This window comes from Lissotriton vulgaris, chromosome 6 (assembly GCF_964263255.1).
Source record: "Lissotriton vulgaris chromosome 6, aLisVul1.2, whole genome shotgun sequence".
In the NCBI taxonomy this organism is placed as follows: Eukaryota; Metazoa; Chordata; class Amphibia; order Caudata; family Salamandridae; genus Lissotriton; species Lissotriton vulgaris.
In genome coordinates this window covers 1,687,346,817-1,687,366,882 of record NC_141694.1, presented here as the reverse complement: position 1 = coordinate 1,687,366,882, position 20,066 = coordinate 1,687,346,817, and the positions used below count along the sequence as shown (strand labels likewise).

Below are 20,066 nucleotides of genomic sequence, written 5' to 3'. Positions count from 1 at the left end.
AGAAGGCGTAATCAGCGTAGCTTTACCCTTTCTAGGTTTGCCTTTTTTTTCAAGACACCTCTGAGGCGACTCTCTCACGCTGTTACCCTGACCGTCAGCCCCTAGTTCACTAGTGTTAAACGGCTGAGGTTCCGTGACGATCGTAAGTGGTGTTTTCGACTTGCACATATATGGTCGAGTCTGGTATCTATGAACGAGTTTAGTGGGTGTACGCAGTTTCGCTGTACTAACTTAAACCGTTCGTTTGTTTCGTGGGTTTCTATTTGTACCCACGGGTTCCATCTTAGATACGGCATCCATTTTGTCTCTTGCCCTCAAGTAGCCAGCGGACGGACGCTGTCCGCTTCGCGACCCTGGGATTCCCAAGACACTTGCGGAAGACGCATTTTCTTTGAAAGTGTCTTTATGATGAGGGGGATGATACTGTAAGGCAGATGGCCCCGCTCGAGGCTCATCTTGCCGTGCCGGTCTATTGTCTTAGCCGTGCATCTCATTAGGCACGTCCCTTTGATGCCTGTAGCTCGTGTTTCCCGATACCACCCCTTTTACACCCTTTCCGATCTCCCCACTGTTTCTGCCTCCCTTTGCACCTGTCCCTGTTCCTTCTTCGATCTGTTTACTGCCGATTGGAATGTACTAATGGTGGGAAGATGGGTTTTTACAGTTGGGAACCACTGAATGTTTCTGTACTTATGTTCCGGACCTTGAATACATTAAAACGACCCCTCTCAGGGATAATGATGGGAACCAAGTTGTAAACCTTTATGTATCATGTTAACATATGGGAGAATACTGTATAAAAAGGAGCGATCCACAGTAGCAAATTGAATCAGATCCCGCGAACATACCGGCTGTGTACTTCACGTGACTTCTGTGTTCCCTGCAGTAAATAAACCTCGAATCTTTGATGCCGAAGGAAGTGTCCCGTGTCTCTGTCATTTGTACGCCGGAACAGGTTACCCACGAAGGTTTCAGGTGTTGTCCCCTGGCACCGCTGGGTCTTAAATAACCCAGTCCTTCAGTTGGCGCCCAACGTAGGGCTGCATCAGTGGTACCGGTCCAAGCCCGACGATTGTGAGGAACTTCGTGTGAAATCTCAGAGGGAAGGTGCACCCTGCTTCATCGATCCTGTTGTCGAAATAAGTGGCCCGACGACTTTTCCCGCGAAGATTCCCGCCTCCTGACGGCTGCGACGGACTGCTGCCCTGACTGTAGACCTGTTTTGGCGCCTGGCGTAGACCTTGGTACAGCGAGACGATTGACGGGCCTTCCTGGTGACGCCATCGATCTTTGAGTTAAGTATTTGTGGGTCGCTCCCAGAGTTCATGGTTGTGGTTGCTTAGTGGTTGCATGGTTCCATTGCATTTGTGGTTCTTCGTACTTGGTTCTTTGTTGTGATATTTGACGACTGCAGCCGCCAAAAACCGAGGGTTTTTGCTCTTTACTGGGACTTGGTAAATCCCGTAACCCTTGAAGTTTGTGAAACTCGGCTAGTGTGCAAGATGCCTGGTCGTAGTACTTTGTTCAGTTGTTTCAGACGTTGTGGTACGGATTCCCGGCTGGAGGACTCGTGTCCGATACCTCCGGTTGGAACTCCCACTTATGAGCTTTACAGCAAGCATGGTTTAGGTCCGATTACCTTTAATGAATATTGGATCCGTTATACCAAAAAAGATGGTGTCCGTAGTTGGCCACCTCATGGTAGTTTTGAGACCCCGATTTTAGATAACCTTGAGGCTAAATTGTTTAAGAAAAAGTCAAGGCCGGCCATGTTTGATGCCTTTCGGTTATGGCGCAAAGAAGCCAGACAGAAAGAGATCAGACAGACAAAACGTAATCAGAGAGATGGTGTTGCTACCATTGTAAAGAAAGCAGAGCAGTTTCAGCGTGATAAGGAGGAAAAGGAAAAGGAAGTTTTTGATAGGCTTCAGCGTATGACTATAGATAAATGTTATCCTGCTTTGCCAACGGAGTCGGATAAGAAGGAGGAATTAGTTGAGGATCCCTTAATGTCCTATCTTATGAAGTCACCACCTCCGTACGCACAGGATACCGCAGCTCCTGTGGTTCCTCCTGTGCCTGCTCCTGTACCTGCTCCTCAACCTGTTCCTCCGACTGTTCCTATTCCTTTGCCCGCTTCTGTTCCTACTGCTCCTCCGCCTGTACTTCCTCATACTCCTATTCCCGCTACTGCTCCTGTTTAACTTACTCCTGTTGTTTCTTCTGTTCCCGATTCTTCTCTTGTTTCCACCCTATCGTATACTTGTCCATCTACTCGACGTCGTACCCCTTTAGTTGCTGCTAATTTTGCTAATTCTCTTGGACCTATTTCTGAGTCCGCTGGTTCGGACGGTCCACAAAGACGTAGTCAGCTTCCTGGTAATAGGGAACGTGCCGCGTTGTACAATATGGCGATGTCATGGATACTGCATCCCTATAGAAATCCTCCACGTTCGGTGTTGAATACGTTTAGTCAATTCAATATACCGACACAGAGGTATGTTTTTGAAGAAATGTGCAAGGCTTTGCGCGATCAAATATCGGTAGATGCATCGGACGATGTCTTAACTGCTTTGACTAACTTACAACTTCAGTTTTCGAGCGGAATGGTAGTGGGTACCAATGTTCGACGTGCTATTGAGCAATTATTGGCTCTTCGCCCCTCTATGATGCCTCAAGCATTGTTCGTTGGGGATGTTGAGAGACAGTTAGATGCGTCTGGTCAGTATCCCATGCGCAAAGTTCCACCAGTGTGGATGGCAGGTGATGCTGCTCAAAATCCGCCGATCCTGCCACATTTCCAGAGAGTATGGATACATCTCCCATGGAAACGATCAGAGGTTTTGCAAGTGAAGCAATCTTTGCCTGACCCTCGCAAAAATCCTGCAGGGTATTATAAGGAGTTGTCGCAGCTTGTAGATGCTACGATAATGAATCTTGCCGATATCGATATGCTGTTTGGCAATGTCGTGCCGCAACCGGTATGGGCCAAGATTCGCCAGGATGATCATGCAAACGAATTAGGTGGTGATTGGGCTGCTCTTACAGCTTATTACTGCTCTCCCTCAGAGAATTATTACCCTCATGAAAACGCTTATGCCAGCTATGAGGGTGAACTGGGACAAGTTGTCAGCTTGTAGAGAGAAGAAGGACGAGAGTGTCTCTGATTTCTTTACGAGATTTGAGGAGGCATTCATCGACCACAGTGGTCAGGATATGAGTACCGAGGGTGGTCAGCGGTTGTTTGTGGATAAATTTGTCTCAAACTTATTGCCCGACTTGAGCAACAAATTAAAAAATTCTGAGAGTGAGTGGGCTGTCTCTACATCTGCTCAAATATTGGCTATGGCACAATATTATGAGAATAGGGAGAAAGAAGAGAATGACCGCGCTGATAAAAAGACGAAAGAACTCAAAACTAAAGTGTTGTTGCAGCAGGCGTATCCTCCGCGTTTGAACCAGACTGACTCGCAACAACGCAATCGAACGCAGTCGCAATCTAATAGGTCGCAATCGAGAAATGACTCCTCTTCGCAGAGATCTTCGTTAGGGTACAATCAGTGTGCCTATTGTAGACAGGAGGGTCATTTAAAATTCAACTGTCCTGTTCTGAATGAGCGTAATAGTGGTAACACATCTAGAGGAGGTCGTGGTGGTTCTCAGCAGACATCACGTGGTAGGGGTCGCGGTGCTCAAAATGATCGTTCAGATAATTCGTCAAATTCCAATAATTGTTTTGATCAACGTGGATCATCGCAAGGACGATCTGCGCAGTACAATGTTGATGACTATTACGTCGATCAGGGAACTGACGACAGTAATTACTAGGACAGCCATAGACAAGGAGAGGGAGTAGTATCAGTTCCGGTTGATCAGAGAGGGCCTTACGTCGCAGTTGCCACATCGGGCGTCGTTGAGCCTTTTCTGTTGGACACTGGTGCAGCGAAAAGTTCCATCATGCATTCGAAACTCCCTGGCGCACCTTTGTCTGGCTTAACAAATGTTTCCGTTGGATTCTCTGTCGCCCCTGTTAGCAATCCGGTTTCGTGCCCTTTGCCACTTACAATTGGGCCACGAGAGCTGAAAGCTCCGTTGATTTTGACCACTGGTTGTGGTGAAAATCTTTTGGGCCTGGATTTGCTAAAACGTTTGTATGCGACTTTGTATTGTTCTCCTGCGGGAGTGAAGCTTACTTTAGGTGAGAGAGTTATCTCTCCAATGTATTTGTCTCTCGATAAGCTTCCACCGGAATTGAGTTCTCTTCCTGCATCTTTGTGGGCAACAGGTCCAAATGACGTGGGCCTGCTTGACATCTCCCCTTATGTTGTTCACGTGAAATCTAATGTGCGATTGCCACGTATTCCCCAGTATCGAATCTCTCTTGATGGTGAACGAGCATTGTTGGCGATCATTTATGATCTGATCGAGAAAGCTGTTATTGAGGAGACTCGGGGAAACGTGTGCAACAGCCCTGTACTGCCTATTTTGAAACGTACCGATCCTTCCAAACCACCTGTTTATCGTTTTGTTATCGATTTACGGGAAGTAAATAAAATTGTGATTCCTCAGTTCCCTGTTGTGCCTGACATCACGGCATTACTGACTCTGATTCCAGCTTCGGCATCATGGTTTTCAGTGATCGATCTGAAGAATGCGTTCTTCAGTATTCCGATTGCTGAAGAAAGCAGAGACCTTTTCGGTTTCTCTCTTGGTGGTCGTAGCTTCCGGTTTAAACGTGCTCCTCAGGGCTACTGTGAGAGTCCATCGATATACAGTCAAGCCTTGAAGGGCCAACTAGATGCATTTGTGTTGCCGGCTGGTGCGGCCTTAATCCAATACGTCGACGACTTATTGGTGGCTGCAGATACTCAGGACATTTGTAAAATTGCTACGGTGTCGTTGTTGCAACATCTCTGTGACTTACATCACAAGGTGTCACCTTCTAAACTTCAATATTGTTGTCAAGAAGTAACCTATCTAGGTCACTTATTGTCAAAGGAGGGAAGAAGGTTGACCCCAGGGAGAATTGCTGCCATTGCGCGAATATCTGTGCCCACAACCCAAAGAGATGTGCGTGCCTTTCTAGATATCACGTCATACTGCAGACAGTGGATTCCAAATTTTTCATTGTTAGCGAAACCATTGGTGGCTCTTACGTGCAAGGATGTTCCAACTCCTTTACCATGGACGGAAGAATGTCAGAAAAGTTTTTCTGAACTGCGTGACGCATTGTGTTCGGCTCCTGTGTTAGGTACCCCTGACTACAGCAAGCCGTTTACATTGTATGTTCACGAGAGGGAAGGTTGTGCGTTGAGTGTTTTAACGCAACCCTTCGGCGATAAGCAACGTCCATGTGCATATTTTTCCTCGACCTTGGACCCGGTAGCTAGAGCATTACCGAGTTGTTTGAGAGCAACAGCGGCAGCTGCGGTGTCCATCCGACAATCAGCAGGATTGGTCATGGATAATATGCTTACAGTGATGGTGCCACATGCAGTTGACACTCTTTTGAATCGTACGAAAACTCAGCACTTGACGAGTGCAAGGTTGTCTGGGTACGAGTTGACGCTGTTGACAAGCCATATTCAGATAAAACGTTGTAATGTTCTAAACCCGGCGACCTTATTGCCAATTAGTGCAGAGTCAGATGAAGTAGCAGCTCATGACTGTTACTTAAGGACTGAGGAGGAAACAAAAGGTCGAGTGGACCTTAAAAACACTCCTTTGGAAGATCCCGATGGAACTTTGTATGTGGATGGTTCATGTTTTAAATTGCCAAATGGTGATGTGACTACTGCGTATGCTGTGGTAACGTTGAATACTGTCGTGGAAGCTGCGAGATTGAATCAGAACTCTGCCCAGGCTGCAGAGCTGATCGCTTTAACTAGAGCGTGTGTGTTGGCGAAAGGGAAACGAGTGAATGTGTTTACCGACAGCCAATACGCTTTTGGCGTCGCGCATAGTTTTGGACGGTTGTGGAGAGAGAGAGGTTTTATGACGTCGCATGGTACAAAGATTCAGCATGGACAGCTTGTGAATGATCTTTTGGATGCACTTACGTTGCCTAAGCAGGTAGCGATTGTTAAATGTAGTGCGCATCGTAAGGTGACGGATGATGTTGGTCGTGGTAACGCGTTTGCGGATGAGACTGCTAAGGAGACTGCCCGGAACATTAGCACTAGAATGTATGTGACGAGTTCGGTTAGGTGGCCTGCAGAGACTAGTATGTGCGAGGATACCATCGAGAGTGTGAAAGCAATTCAGAATGAGGCCACTGAGACTGAAAAGACGAAGTGGAAAGAGAGTACGGGAAAGTTGGATGCGAATGGTTGTTGGGTCGATTTGTCGGAGCATAGGAGATGGATGTTGCCAGATGCGTATGTGCTAGCTGTTGTGACGATGGCACACGGGTTAGCACATATTAGTGCGAAAGGTATTTGTAAGTTGTTGTTCCCTGTGTGGAAGAATGATGGTATTACGAAATGTGCTGAGAGATTGGTCAAGAATTGCATGATATGTATGTTGTACAATCCTGGTAAGGGAACCCCTACACCTCCCGGCCATTTTGCTCCCCCTTCATATCCCTTTGAAGTGATCCAGCTAGACTTCATCCATATGGAGCGATGCAATAACCTGAAGTACGTTTTAGTTGTGGTTTGCGCATTCTCCCGATGGATTGAAGCCTATCCTCTTAAAGACAATACAGCCCTGTCTACTGCGAAAATCCTGCTGAAGGAATACTTTCCTCGGTATGGAATGCCCCGAATTGTATGGTCTGATAACGGAAGTGAGTTTGTGGGGAGTGTGATGAAGAGTGTGTGTAAGGGCCTTGGAATTAATCAAAAATTCCATAGCGCCAATCATCCCCAGTCAGCAGGTTTGGTTGAAGGGTATAATGGCACCCTTAAACTCAAACTGGCTAAGATTCAGGCTACGACTGGTCTTTCGTGGCCTGACGCTTTGCCTCTAGCTTTGTTGTCAACAAGGGCGACCGTACACTCCCGAGTAGGGCTCAGTCCCTATGAAATAGTGTTCGGCCGTCCTGCGAATGTTTGGGGGGTCCCTAGACCAAGTGTGTTTTCTGATCTTGAGTACCCAATGTTGATTGGTTATCTTCATGATCTGACTGCTAAACTGAGGTTAATTCACCAACAGGTTTACGAAGCACTGCCGACGCAGACGGTGGGTCCAGGCCACCAGCTCCAACCAGGAGATTGGGTGGTTACTCGCAATTTTGCTCGCAAGAAGAATCTGGAACCCCGCTTTACTGGCCCTTTTCAAGTCCTCCTCGCCACGAGAACTGCTGTCCGTTTGGAAGGGCGCAAAAACTGGGTGCACGCCACCCATACGAAAAAGGTACCTATACCTTTACCGGCGGACTCGTGGGTGAGGAAAGGCATTGCTTCGTCTGAAACCGAAGGATTACAGACCTTTGTACCCTTTAGCGACGCACAGCCTGTCGGAGAATCCTCAGTGCGGCAGAAAGACATTGTTGAACATTTGCCATCACAAGACTCAAGATCTGAACAATCGATTGATCAGCAGAACTCTGTCCCCTCATCGGATTCATTGTTTGACGAACAGACACGTCCTGGGAAAACTCGATACTTTTTGCGATCCAGCACCAGAGACTAATAAAGATTTCGTTTTGTCCCTTGACATCTACATTATCCCATTTGCCACGATCAGTCTGAACACCCGTATCATTGTGATTGCTTTTGTAAATATTGAGTTTCGTTCCACATGTGCTTTTGCTTCCACAGCTGAGAGACTTTTTGTATATACATTGTGAATAAGATACCTTGCATCCAGGTGTACCGTAGGGCCGCGCGTGTACTCCCTTCTGGTTAGTAGGTCTTGGCGCTAGGTCAAAGACCGTCGGTTCCTGGGAACTCCTAGGGATTGACTACTGCTACACAGAACGAAGTGCGTCAAGAGACGTTGCGGACGGTCGTAGGGGATGGCGTTTTCGAAGCTGATGGATTTGGAAGAAGCTCAGGCGCAAAGATTCAAACTACAACAGATCACTCGTACCAAATGTTTTATGTTTCAAGTGTTCCTTCTGTTTATGGTTCTGTCTTCGTTATTGGCGGGTGGGGTGTATTACATGATACCGTACTTCCTACCCTCTGTTTTGCCGACTCCTACTTCTGAACCTAAATCTACCTCCACTGCATCCCCTCATTCTTTCCATATCTCACCCGAACACGAACAGGCTAGACGTGCGGAATTCAGAAATAATTCCTTTATTCAGCTCCTTCATCAGCACCAGTTAGTGGTTAACACTACTAATTGTTGGGTGTGTGGGTTAATGCCACATACCACACATAAGGGAATTCCATATCTGGTCCTACCTTATAGTTCCCAGGGTTCAGCTCGAGCATTCCAAACAATGTTTCGAAGCGCACTAGATTCCTACCCCAATCGAGAGCCACGTTCTCCCTACTCTGGTCCTGGCTCGTATCAAAAGCCTTTGACTATAGCAATAGAGGATTTAGATAGAGATATCTATGAGCCGTCGCTCATCCCGGAGGAAGAGGTACAAGCCTATAGGGTCCTGAGTAAGGTTGAGTATAGTGCGCTCACGAGTGAAAAACAGCTTAGAAGCTCGCCCCCGATATGGGTCGTACCCCACCTTGGTAATTTCTGTTTACTGGGTCGTGGCCGAAGATCGAGAGCTCGTCTTGGAGAGAGTGCTTGCTCCGAGACTTATATCCTGCCGATGGTCTCGTCCCCTGTGTTTCTGGCTGCCAAGGGTACATACTTTGTATGTCATGATCGTGCGTATACATGGCTGCCCTCCGACTTTGTGGGCTCATGTTATATTGCAAATCTGTTGCCTCCGACGTTCACTGTTGATGCAGACTATCATAAGACTAGAGTTGTGAGAGGCGTGATTAGCGAAGAGGACACTGCCGGTCAAGAGGCAGGAGACTTTTTCAAGGGTTTCCTCCCGTTTTGGGGACCTATGGTCAATAGTAGGAACCGGAGACAATTGACTCGAGTGGTGGAATCAACAGCTAATATCACTGCCAGTGCCCTTGGTAATATCACCACAGAACTTCAGGCGGATAGGCTTATGACGTTACAAAACCGTATGGTTTTAGTCGTGGTTTTAGCAGATCGAGGTGGAGTATGTAAGGTGATCCATTCGAGCTGCTGCATTTTCATTCCAGACAACGCTCCAACTGTCTATCAAGCCATCTCAAAGTTGCATAAGATCTGAGTCCATACACGTGGACGTAGAGGATTGGACGCTGCTTGGGTGGTTTTGGGGCCTGATGCCGACTTGGGGTTGGAAGATTCTGATGATCATCGGAGTTGTTGTAGCGTTTCTGTCCACGTGTTGCCTTTGTGTGCAGTGTGGTCCTGCCTTATGTGGCCTTTGTGCTACGACGTGTATAAGACAGCCGCCTGTTACCAAGGGAACACAATTGGACAGAGTTATGTTGCAGCAACATCTAGACGGTCTGATGAATATCGAGTATGATTCTGACTAGTGCTTGCCTACATGAGGGCAAAAGGAGCGTCTGAGGTTCCGTGACGATCGTAAGTGGTGTTTTCGACTCGCACGAATATGGTCGAGTCTGGTATCTATGAACAGCAAATGACGAGTTTAGTGGGTGTACACAGTTTCGCTGTACTAACTTAAACCGTTCGTTTGTTTCGTGGGTTTCTATTTGTACCCACGGGTTCCATCTTAGATACGGCATCCATTTTGTCTCTTGCCCTCAAGTAGCCAGCGGACGGACGCTGTCTGCTTCGCGACCCTGGGATTCCCAAGACACTTGCGGAAGACGCATTTCCTTTGAAAGTGTCTTTATGATGAGGGGGATGATACTGTAAGGCAGATGGCCCCGCTCGAGGCTCATCTTGCCGTGCCGGTCTATTGTCTTAGCCGTGCATCTCATTAGGCACGTCCCTTTGATGCCTGTAGCTCGTGTTTCCCGATACCACCCCTTTTACACCCTTTCCGATCTCCCCACTGTTTCTGCCTCCCTTTGCACCTGTCCCTGTTCCTTCTTCGATCTGTTTACTGCCGATTGGAATGTACTAATGGTGGGAAGATGGGTTTTTACAGTTGGGAACCACTGAATGTTTCTGTACTTATGTTCCGGACCTTGAATACATTAAAACGACCCCTCTCAGGGATAATGATGGGAACCAAGTTGTAAACCTTTGTGTATCATGTTAACATATGGGAGAATACTGTATAAAAAGGAGCGATCCACAGTAGCAAATTGAATCAGATCCCGCGAACATACCGGCTGTGTACTTCACGTGACTTCTGTGTTCCCTGCAGTAAATAAACCTCGAATCTTTGACGCCGAAGGAAGTGTCCCGTGTCTCTGTCATTTGTACGCCGGAACAGGTTACCCACGAAGGTTTCAGGTGTTGTCCCCTGGCACCGCTGGGTCTTAAATAACCCAGTCCTTCACGGCAAATGAGCTCCCGCCTGATTAGATGCTCTATCTTGCGCTAATTGTATTGACTCTAACTCGGACTCTGTCTCAGTTTCTGTGTCAGAGCCTTTCCCAGGGGTCTTTTCCGTCAAAGGTTTTCGCTCAGAGTCCGGCTCCGCAGTTTTACACCCTGGAGCTGTGACCTTCCTTTTGCTCTTCCCCTTTCCCTTTCGTTTCCCCAGATTGTCGCTGATAGATCCCTTCTTTCCTTCAGAATCCCTCCTCTTACCCCGTTGTTTAGTCAGTGATTTATTCTGATTTAAGACTACAGTAGAAAGGGCATGTAATTTGTTTTTAATGCTACTCAAATCCGGGGCTGGAGCTGTTATATGACAGGGATCTTCAGGAAGCCCTCCATTTATTTCTTGGGCTGGACGTGTCAGAGGGCTCTTGTCTGCTTCTATCTCTAATGCTGTGTAATTGGTGTTACATTTAGTGCTATCAGCTGCTATGCAAACTGCTGCTTTAGAGTATAAGCTTGCATTTACTTTTTTGAAATTTCCTACATCAAGTATTGCTGACATGCCATCCTCCTGAGAAACCCCCTTACCGCACCATTTCGCTGAGCTCCCAGTTCCAGTCCCAGTCCTTGAGGATACACTGCGAGCAGCCGCCCTTCGACTCTTTCGCAGCTCCACGGCTGCTTCGAACCAGCGGAGTGGAGCGGGAAGCGAGACCCGCCCCCAGCACATCGGCTGCTCTGCTTGCAGCGACCGGAGTAACTGACAGTCTCAAGGCCGCCGCACCTCCAAGCTGCAGGACCGCTGAACTGCAGAGAGATGCTGAAGAAAGGCACCAAAGCTCGAGTCCCCAAGCCAAAATCAATCCGACGTCATCACCACGCTGTCACCCCTGCATGCCTCCGGGACTCCTGCAAGAATGCCAAATCCGCCACCGTCAACCCGTCCAGCAGGTAATCAGTGTTCAGGGCATCAGCACCGGAGCTAGTGTCGGGACGTGCGCGCCACTCTTAGCTGGCGGCCGCCATGTTTTCCCTGGTGCCGGCATATGGTGTATGTGTGTGTTGAGGGGGAGGGGGTCAGTATTCATGGTCGAAATATTACATGACAAAATGACAACAATATTGTATCCCCTACTTTGACTACTACTGTATCATCAAGGTAATCTGAGGTAAAGTTAATAATAATCTATACTTCCCTACAGATGTTACCATCATGACATAGCCATAGGGGATATAATGTATGCAATATTTCGACTGCCTGGTAGTAACATATCACCGTATGTGTTAGGCGGATTAAGGTAATGTAATCTAGTGTAAAAATCAGTTCTCTCTGCAGTTCTTTGTTGCTATCCTCCGAATTCTGAGGTTTTCAGTCTGTATTTAGGTCTAGAGGCGATGGAACAAAACCTCACCCCAAATAAATTAATGTACTAATTTTTTCACAGACTGATGCACGGCTTCGTAAATATACACACTTTATACCCCTTACAGCAGATTATCTAACGGAAGAAAAATAGACTAATCTAGAAAGACGCCATCACTCTTCCAATACAGTTTCCGAGAATGCCATTTATATTTGAAAGATACATATATAAGACATATTCCCAGAAGGTTTCATTCCATATCCCACATTCCTGGTACTTGGATTCAAGGTGTAGTCTTCATAGAGGAGACCCTTTTAAAGGCGCTGGGAGGGACACAGAATCCAGATGCATAGCATCTGAGGGGCTGGCTGGAGAGCACCAGTAAGGGCTATTGCACGACGAGTAGGCAGGAACAGTTCACACTTTGGGTTGTATGGATTCCCATCTTTAGACATATTATTTTTCAGTTAACCGTTGTTTATGAAAGAACGCAATTTAAGGTCCTTTTTTCGGATGTCTTCATCAATGTGTTTGATGACCCTATCCCGACTCCCACGGATTCTCACTGGTATGGGTTCCGAGGTTCAGAGATGTCCTCAGGATACAGCCCAGAAGGCTAACTCCCTTCTATGATCCTCCTTCTACCTCACATCCAATAAATCTCTAGAGCACAGAAGAGTTTTTCACTTTGTCCTTCAGTAATTGCTCTTCAAGGCATTTTTGCAACAGAAGTGCACAAACCTCTCAACATTTCTGACATGAACATTGATGACAGTAAATAATGTATGAATTCTGCTAGATCACAATACAATTAAATACATCTATTAGCTTTGCTTTATGTTGGGACTAGCATGCACTAAATGTAGAAGTATCAAGACTCCAAGCTACTTATTCTCTTGATGTTGTCTGGTGACTCAGAAGCAGTGTGACATCTGATGAAGTTCAAGAAAAATGATTCAATTTGTTCAGCATGCACGCCGCAAGATAACACCTTTCATATTTGCTACTAAAGATTAGCTTTTCATAATGCTTTTAAACATATAAGTTATTATTCCTCTTTCTTTTTTTATTCAGGCAGTCAAATTCTCCTCCCATTACCAGACGTTGGCCCAACAGGAGTGCAACATCCCTGGTAGGTTGATGGTTCTTTTGTAGTAGAGGGGTCAATCTTTCAGAGCAGCTAGTTGGAAGGAGACATCACAAAAAGCAAATAACAAATACAATGAAATGTAAATCAGCTGGTTACAGGTGTGCCTGTTGAACTTGTTGGTAGATGCACAGGACAAACAAGCCTGTTCGTAGTTGTTTTATGTTAGACGGGCTGTATTCAAAGTGCATGTTTCTGGTCCATCCATAGATACAGTAGACTTCGTCATAGAGCTTAACAGCATTATTTCTGCAAAACCAACAAAGAGTACTACAGCAAGAAATGTATTCCAAAGAAAAGGTGTAATTTGCCTGTTGTTGATGTACATAGCTGATTCTTTATCTAAATTACAGGCATTTTATGACTTGTCTTCTCAGCACACTATGACCCGGTTTCGATCTTGGCCGATAAATAGATTGCAGAGTCCTGAGACCGTAATGCCATTAATTGCAGTATGCACCCCTGTCTCCAGTAGTGTAAAGGATAAATGGTGGAAACAATGTTTCCTCTGGTTGTTCTCCTGCGTTTATCTGACTATAAAACGCTGTTGGGCACCACACTGAAAATTCCAAGGAGTGTGGTGATATTACATTTTGTTATTGGTATTTTTGTAATACACATATCCACAGAATGTTCAACAACCAGGCACAGCACAGTATATCCTGATGATACGTCCCTTTCCAACGGCATCAACGCGGATGGGCGATCAGCGCTTCCAACACCTTGTCCATTAATAGCATGCCTTTGAGTCTATTGAAATACAATATAAGAACCATTATCCCCCGCGCTCTGCTCAGTCCACATCGACCTCATCTCTACTTGGAGCCCGCGGGCGGTGAACAGAGACCTTCTCAGCATTCCACTCATGTTGACCTCTCCTTATCATATCAAGGGTTAGCTGACCCCGCAACCACTCCACTCCCATTCTGTGCCCATGAGATACAAGTTTCGGAAGTTCCCCCACCTCGCACATCTGCCGCATTAGGGGAGGCTATAACGTCTTCACTCAAGTCACGCATCATGTTCCCCCATGCAAGCAGGTCATCCACAAGTCTATCCTCCCTCATCACCTTTTTCATATGGTTTTCCTCAACCCCTGCCCATTCTGTCACATCTCGCAACCATTCAGTCGTTAAAGGGCAGGGGGGCCGTGGGCTCTGCCATCTAATGGCTATATGTTTTGTGTTTAACACCTGCATCTTCCAGCACGAACAGAATGTTTCAATACTGGTTCAGTGTTGGAAAAATGTCTAGTAACCCAATTATCAAACATTTTTCCACTCTGCAATTACCGGCAGGTAGGTAATCGTGGGTTATAGAAATTATGTAGATCTGGATACAGCCATCAAATGTATGTACACCATTAAGATTACTTATGGGGCTTCTCCTACCTAGAAATAGAAGACTGAGCTAAGACAAGTTCTCAAAAAATCTTATTTGTGAAGGGGCTCTTAAAGTTCACCTATGCCAGCTTGTTGAAATCTCTAGAAATATATTTTTAATGTGTCTCCTGCCAGTAAAGATTGCTGCACACTTTCGGTCAGACCTATTCCCCACTTGAAGCAATATTGTTACTCGTGGGTGGGCAGATCACATCTTTTTTTTTTTCTAGATCCGTCTTGGAACTTCATAGTTCCAAACTTTTACTTCTCACTCTTTTATAAAGTCTTTACTAAAGTCAGTTTAAATTTAAATTATGATCAAAATTTCAATTTAGGTTCACTTCTATCTGTCTTATGTGGGTAACCTGAAAACCCAACTTTAATTCCAATTACCAGAACTAAGTCATGGTACTTCTCATTAATAGTGTGTTCAAATGTTTTTTGATGATTTGTCCCCATTGGTGAGCATCCTGCCCGAGTGGTGGCTTCCTACTCCCCTTTTGTGATTTCAAAACATGTTTAATTCATGGTGCTGAGCAGGTGTGTGTGTGTGCGTGCCTGGCCATGCCTATGGTAGGTTGGTTAATTAAAAAGCCATATATTTTGCTTATAATATTAATATTTTAATATTTTGATATTTTGTATTTTGCTTCTCGAGGGATTCAAGAAGTGAAGAGGATACTCTGATGTGGAGTGGGAGGTCGTTTCACACTTTGAGCGATGTGAGATGATGCCTGTCCCCCTGGTCTGCTTATGTGTATGCATGGGGTGCGTACGAGTAGGAGTCATCCAGAGCAGAGATGACTGGGTGGTGTGTAAAAGGAAATGCGGCTGTTCAGGTAGGTGGGGTCTAAGTTGGTTAGTGCTTCGAATGTGTGTATAAAGAGTTTGAAATGAGCATCTGTGTCTGGTGCCAGTGGAGCTTTGGGAGGTGTGGTGTGGTGTGGTGTGAGTTATGTGTAGGAGGTTAAGGATGAGTCTGGCTGCTGAGTTCTGGAGGGTTTGTAGTCTAGTGGTGGTTGCTTGGTGATCCCGGTGTAGAGGGTGTTTCCGTAGTCCAAATTATTGGTGACTATGGAGTGAGTGACGATTTTTCTAGTGTTGCTTAGGACCCATTTGAAGATCTTCCTCCACATCTTCAAGGATTGGAAGCAGGATGGAGTGACTGCATTGACTTTTACAATCATGTCAGGTTTGCTATTGATGATTCTAAGGTTCCTGATGCGGGTGCTGGGTGTGGACCAGGCTCAGGCGGCCACTAGTTGACGTCCCATTTGAGTGTTTTTGACTGAGATCATAACATTTGTCTTGTAGTTGTTGAGCTTGAGACCGTTGGCTTTCATCGAGTTAGCAACTTCAGTCATGCAGGCGGTGAACTTGTTTATTGTGTTGGTGTCTTTTCCGAAAGGGAGAGTATGAGTTGCATACATTTAGCATAGAAGGGGATGTTGACGTCTTGTGCGCAGATGATGTTGAACAGATGACTCGTACATGTGTTGAAGAGAGTGGGGTTGAGCGATGAGGCATTCCACAGATGTGTTTGGGGGCTTTCAAATTAAGGTGTCAGGCTGACTGCTTGTGTTCTATCAGTTAAGAAGGAGCAGATCTGGAGAGCAAGTCCATGGATGTGCAGAAACACTGGAGGAGGGTGTGTTGTGAGCTTGGGTCAAGTGCTGAAGAGGTCTAGGAGAATGAGGGTTGCTGTGTTTCCTCTGTCAAGATTCATGCATGTGTTGTCCGTGACGGCAATGAGTGCTGTTTCTCTACTGTGGTTGTCTTAATCTGGACTGCTTGACATCATGGACCTGGTAGTTGCTGAAGTGTTCGGTTAGGCGTTGTTTCTTTAAGACCTTTGGCAGGTATGGAAGGAGGGGGATGGGTCTGTATTTGGAAAGCGTAGCTGGGTCAGCTAATGGTTTCTTGAGCAGGGGTGTGACGTGGCATGTTTCCTGGTGTTAGGGAATGTGGCTGAGTTGATAGACTGGACTGCTATTTATTCAAGAAAGAGTTAGGAGGTACTTTCCAAGCCAGTGCTATGTTCAGCTGGAAATAGCTTGGAGCTGATCCCAAGAACACAGTATTCTAGACGGGGGCGGAGCCTTTTCCTTTCTAGCACCGAAGGTATGGAACTCTTGCCAACATTTAGTGGGTGTAAGACTCGTACATGATTCCGGAAGGGGTTATAAACTTGTGTTTTGAACTAACTGTGGTAGTAGCGACTGGATTGCTTTTTTAGGTCACTTTTCCCTCTTAATATTATCTTTTTTTATTCATTTGAGTCCACAACAGGGTTTTGGCCACCGAATTGGAGTGCATGAAACATAGTGGGTATGCAAAATGTCACTGAGGAAAACAGTTTTTTTTTTTTGACTCATAACTCAAGACATTGGCACTGTTAAAGGTGATATCATCACCCAACCTTGTGACATTTCTCAGAGACATTCAGCAAGTATTGAAAAATGCATTTTATACTGTTCGTCAGTGTAATGCAGCTGACTTGCAAACAGAGGATTGAAGCTTGGACCAGGGGGTTGGAAGTAAGGTCTCAAGAACATGTTTGATACACTTAATGGAGTAAAGTGTACACCCCACACTTTAATGTTGTAGAACATATGGATTCCCTAGGAGAACCTACACACCGCATATTCCCACTGCAGCCTTTTGTTGGATTTGCCCACAAAATGTTTTTGCCACCTGGATCCATTTCCTTATCCACCATATGTTTTAAAAGTATATGTGTATCAGCCCCCCTCCCCCATTTTTTTATGAATCAGCTAGTATTCACATCACCTACTACTCTTGGGGACCATTTTGAATGAGAATCTCAAGATGATAAATCTCGAGGGAACCTTGCCCTGGTTCTGCATGTATGGTAGTCTTTCTGACTTTTATTGAAGCTTGAGAAATCTGTTCAACAACATGAAAGACAAATGCCACTGCTTCTCTTCCTGACTGCTTTCCTTTCCACCTGCATTCGATGACTTGCTTGTTTACATGGAGTCGTGGGTCTTTATAATAGTTCCAGTTATTTTCACAGCTGATTTTAATGTTTTTCTGACCCGCTCAGCCTTCTGGGTCTTTCTTCTGACCATCCCCAGTGCGTGGCTGCTTGAATTTTAAAATGCAGCCAGAATTTTTGAACATTCTCCACCGAAATCCATCGTAAGCAAAGGATCATGAAACATATTCGTTCAGAACCTGAATATATCTTCCTGTTCGTTAGATGGATGAATACAGCCCTAGTAATCCCTCGCGTGTTTCCAACTCCTGCCATGCTGAGCTGACCTTCAGCGCATTGTGAAAAAGAAGATAAAGCAACACAGAAATATTAGGAACATTATTAGTGAAATATTTGCAATAATGCTAATTATTATTGTTGATATTATTACAAATTGTGTTGGTAGGGTGCTTAATACTCCAGGGTTCTAAGCCCATGTGAAAACAGGTGTTACTGTTAGACCGTGTAATCGTATTCAGCTTATCGTCCTCGGAAGGATGAAATGATGAAGCTTCATTAGCGAAATTCCAAATTGTAACCTGCACATCGCACAAATTTCAGCAGACCAAACCCATTTGCTCTTTTCTTAAAGTGTGGGCCTCGCTGACAAAATGAATTTGTTTTCTATAATTTTTAACGCCTTATGCCTCCGAGGCATTTTAAAATCCGGCGTTTTGTTAGCGGCCTCTCCCCATAAATATTGTTTAGGTGGCTCACGTTTCATTCACGGAGTTCGCCTCCTCTGTTCAAACTGTGATACATTGATGTTGAAGGCCTGCACTCGGTGTCAGCCACATGAAGGGTTTTTTTTGGGCATGGGCTGATGAGTCCTGCAGAGGTGTTGCCAGTTGCCCCCGTCCGAAGTTACCGACGAAAGTGCACTCCTGATCTTCTTGTCAAATAAATGCCCCTGCACAGTCACCCAAGGAGCAAGGGCATTCCAGCGACTGCAATGTCTGATTTCAAGTGGGCCAAAGTACAGGTGATGAAACGTTTTGCCACTTTGAGTTGCTTCTGGGAGGAGCTGTGTCTGTTTCCTGGCGGCAGGTCAGAGGTCATGCTCATCATTGTAAAACAAACAAAGACTGCTGCAGCTTTCTTGCACCTGTTTCAGTGCTCGGCCGTTTAGTGCTTTGCTTCCGTTGGCTCGCTGAGTGTGGGTGACTGCTTTGTGTTTTTTAGCACAGCCCTGCGAAAACAAGAGGAAGCGGAACCTCTGGTGCTGGTGGGGCACTTAGTGAACGCCGCGGCCTTGCATCGCACGCTTGTGTGACCAGCAGCTCAGTGAGAGTATGTGGGCCAGCCCCACCCTGAACCTACTCCCCTCTCAACATTCTGCAGTTTACCACAACAGTATCCTAATACCCATAGCTGCAGAGGTTTCAGATTGCTTATGTGTGACATTTTCATAATATCAGTGTCATTATGAGTGTCATGCAACGACTATGAGTGACACTTTCTTACGAGCAAAATAAAGTATTGAAGACAAGGGAAACATATAAATATTAGAAATCACACCCATTTGAGCAACAAGAAACTCTAAGAAGACCTTAAAACTACTGCAAAGCACCAAATATGGAAGGGCACCAACGTCATTGGAGGACCTGTAGTGATTAATGAATGCAAAATTGGCAGTAAGATTGAACTGGTTTAATATTAAAGTAAAGCATCGTGAAGAAGTGCCCCACAGCTGCAGACTCCGGGCCGTTGCACACTGCCATTGCAGGGATAGCCTTACAGACGAGCTGTCACTCACACGCTGCAGCTCTCGACTCCTCTCGGGCCAGCTCTGCTCTCTGGGGGTCTGGCAAGGCTGCTTGGTGGTGATGGTGCGGTCCAGTGACAGGCTGCCTTTCTGTTGTAGTCTCTCTCCCATGGGCCATGTTATGGATGCAACCGGGCCCTCCTATCCAGACTGTGACAAACATACATGACGGGAGGCCTTCACTGGTAAGGGTGAAGTTCAGATCCATCTGGCCTGCTGATTATGTCCAGATGGGCCGAGGGGCGCAGCTGCAATTAGGTAAAACATCCTTTGCCGAGCCCTCCAACACAAACCTATCACAGCACACCAACGTAAGTGTCATGCACGGCGCCCATACGAGGACAAAGGAAAAATGCAAACTTAGAAGGTTTCATGTTAATTCAGCCACTGGTGGTAGTGAAAAGTCAAAATATGCCTAAACACGTTGCAGGACTATTGATAGCACAAGCCCAATAACATGTGAATCATCACGTAGCACTCCCTAGGCTAATGTTAATCCAAAGTCACCAGTCAATTGTACAGAAAGTCACAAATAGAGATCGTTTACGAGCGACACAACCAAAAACTTTGCAGGGAAAATAGTAAATCTTAAAGCAGTCAGATGTCTGGCTTACCTGACTGGAAAGCGGGTTGCAAACTATTGTCTGCGCCGTTAGCACATGATTTAGGCCTGTGAAGGTGTAACTGGCAGACAGTCCCTCATATACAATCCCGCTGCCGTTTCTAGACCTCTCCTCAGGGTCCGACTCTATCCATGCAGGTCTATTGGTGCTACGTGTCTCTGTGCTGCTGGGCCGCAGGATTTCTATTGTCCGACTCCTGACAACAGCTAGCTCCTGGTAGTGAATGGGCTTTGATTACCCAAAAATAAGCGAGGAGGGCGGCAACTGTCATGATCCATAGCCGACTGCTATCTCGGGATGTACATGCAAGCCTCCATCCCAGACAATGTGGCTACAGGAGCGGGCAGCGGCTTAGGGTGAAC

At 46.0% G+C, this 20,066-nt stretch overlaps 1 protein-coding gene across 1 annotated transcript in view; it reads left to right on the top strand.

The window, feature by feature from the left end:
• The window catches only part of PTPN14 (protein tyrosine phosphatase non-receptor type 14), a 496,593-nt gene that overhangs the window by 404,950 nt on the left and 71,577 nt on the right, over positions 1-20,066 (top strand). Inside the window, exon 11 of the mRNA XM_086927897.1 lies at positions 12,864-12,921. Coding sequence (XP_086784023.1) covers positions 12,864-12,921 — 58 coding nt within the window. The remainder of the gene's footprint in view (positions 1-12,863; positions 12,922-20,066) is intronic.